A 1,547-nucleotide genomic window follows, 5' to 3' on the forward strand; every position below is an offset into this window, starting at 1 on the left:
CCCCAAACCCACCCCAACCCAACCCAACCGCACGCGTGTCACGAGCCGCTCAGGCCTCAGGCGGGCCGTGTCCCCGCAGAGGCCGCCATGAGCGCCCCGGCGCGCCGCGTCCGCCTCAAGCCCTGGCTCGTGGCCCAGGTGAACAGCGGCCGCTACGCCGGGCTCCAGTGGGTCGACGCCGAGCGCAAGCTCTTCTGCATCCCCTGGCGCCACGCCACCCGCCACGGGCCCCCCCAGGAGGACGACAACACCATCTTCAAGGTGACCGCCGCATCCCCGGCGTGCGGGCAGGATGCGGCCTCGCGGTGCTGAGCCTTCCATCCCATCCCGTTCCAGGCCTGGGCCAAGGAGACGGGCAAATACGCGGAAGGGGTGGACGAGCCCGACCCGGCCAAGTGGAAGGCGAACCTGCGCTGCGCCCTCAACAAGAGCCGCGAGTTCCTGCTGCGCTACGACGGCACCAAGGACGCGCCGCCGCAGCCCTACAAGGTCTACGAGGTGTGCGAGGCCTCGGCCGCCGGCGCAGGTACCGCCCGCCGCCGCCCCCGGCTCGGAAACAGCCCCCCCAAAATGGTCCCTTCCCCGTCCTTGCGTCCCCCGCGCGCCCCTTCCCGGGGCAGGGTGGGGGGATTTGGAGGCGGCTGCAGCGATGGGGCAGGATGTGGCCCCGTGTTGGAGGGGGGAAGGTGCTCCGAGGGCTGCGTGCACGCAGGGACCCGGTGTGTCCCACGGGGACCCTGCACCCCCCAAGGGTCCCGTGGGGGTCCTGCAACCCACGGGGACCCTATGTGCCCCCCAAGGGCCCCACGGGGACCCTGTGTGCCCCACGGGGACCCTGTGTGCCCCCAAGGACCCTGCGCCCCACGGGGACCCTGCACCCCACGGGGACCCTGCACCCCAGGGAGATCCTGCACCCCCCAAGGGCCCCATGGGGATCCTGCAGCCCACAGGGACCCTATGTGCCCCCAAGGACCCTGCACCCCTGCGCCCCACAAGGACCCTGCAACCCACGGGGACTCTGCACCCCCCAAGGGCCCCGGGGACCCTGCACCCCAGGGGGACCCTGCACCCCACGGGGACACTGTGTGCCCCACAAGGACCCTGCACCCCACAGGGACCCTGCACCCCCAAGGGCCCCATGGAGACCCTGCACCCCAGGGACACCCTGCCCCCCAAGGGGATCCTGTATGCCCCCGAGGACCCTGCACCCCAAGAGGACCCTGCACCCCCCAAGGGTCCCAAGGACCCTGCACCCCAGGGGGACCCTGCACCTCCGAGGGTCCCTGCGCCCTATACAAGCCCCTCTCTGCCCTGCAGATGCCCTGGCCGGGGACGACTACTGCTGCGTCGGGGAGGAGGACGTGAGCCAGGTACCCGGGGGGGGGGTCGGGGGAGCCCTGGGTGCCCGAGCGGGGCCCAGCGTGGCGGCTGCCCGCTAACGTCCCCGCTCTGCCCCCCGCAGCTCCAGAAAATGATGTCGCTGAGCATCGAGGGTGAGCGAGGGGCTCTGGGGGGGCCGGGGGCCGGCGCTGGGGGGGCAGCGGGGC

At 72.8% G+C, this 1,547-nt stretch overlaps 1 protein-coding gene across 1 annotated transcript in view; it reads left to right on the forward strand.

Annotated features, from left to right (window-relative positions):
* The first annotated feature begins 87 nt into the window (after nt 1-87).
* The window catches only part of IRF5 (interferon regulatory factor 5), a 4,822-nt gene continuing 3,362 nt past the window's right edge, over nt 88-1,547 (forward strand). The window contains exons 1-4 of the mRNA XM_026091105.1: nt 88-261; nt 337-526; nt 1,318-1,370; nt 1,463-1,493. Coding sequence (XP_025946890.1) covers nt 88-261; nt 337-526; nt 1,318-1,370; nt 1,463-1,493 — 448 coding nt within the window. The remainder of the gene's footprint in view (nt 262-336; nt 527-1,317; nt 1,371-1,462; nt 1,494-1,547) is intronic.

The sequence above is a fragment of the Apteryx rowi genome, unplaced genomic scaffold (assembly GCF_003343035.1).
Source record: "Apteryx rowi isolate R43461 unplaced genomic scaffold, aptRow1 scaffold_9, whole genome shotgun sequence".
Lineage (NCBI taxonomy): Eukaryota > Metazoa > Chordata > Aves > Apterygiformes > Apterygidae > Apteryx > Apteryx rowi.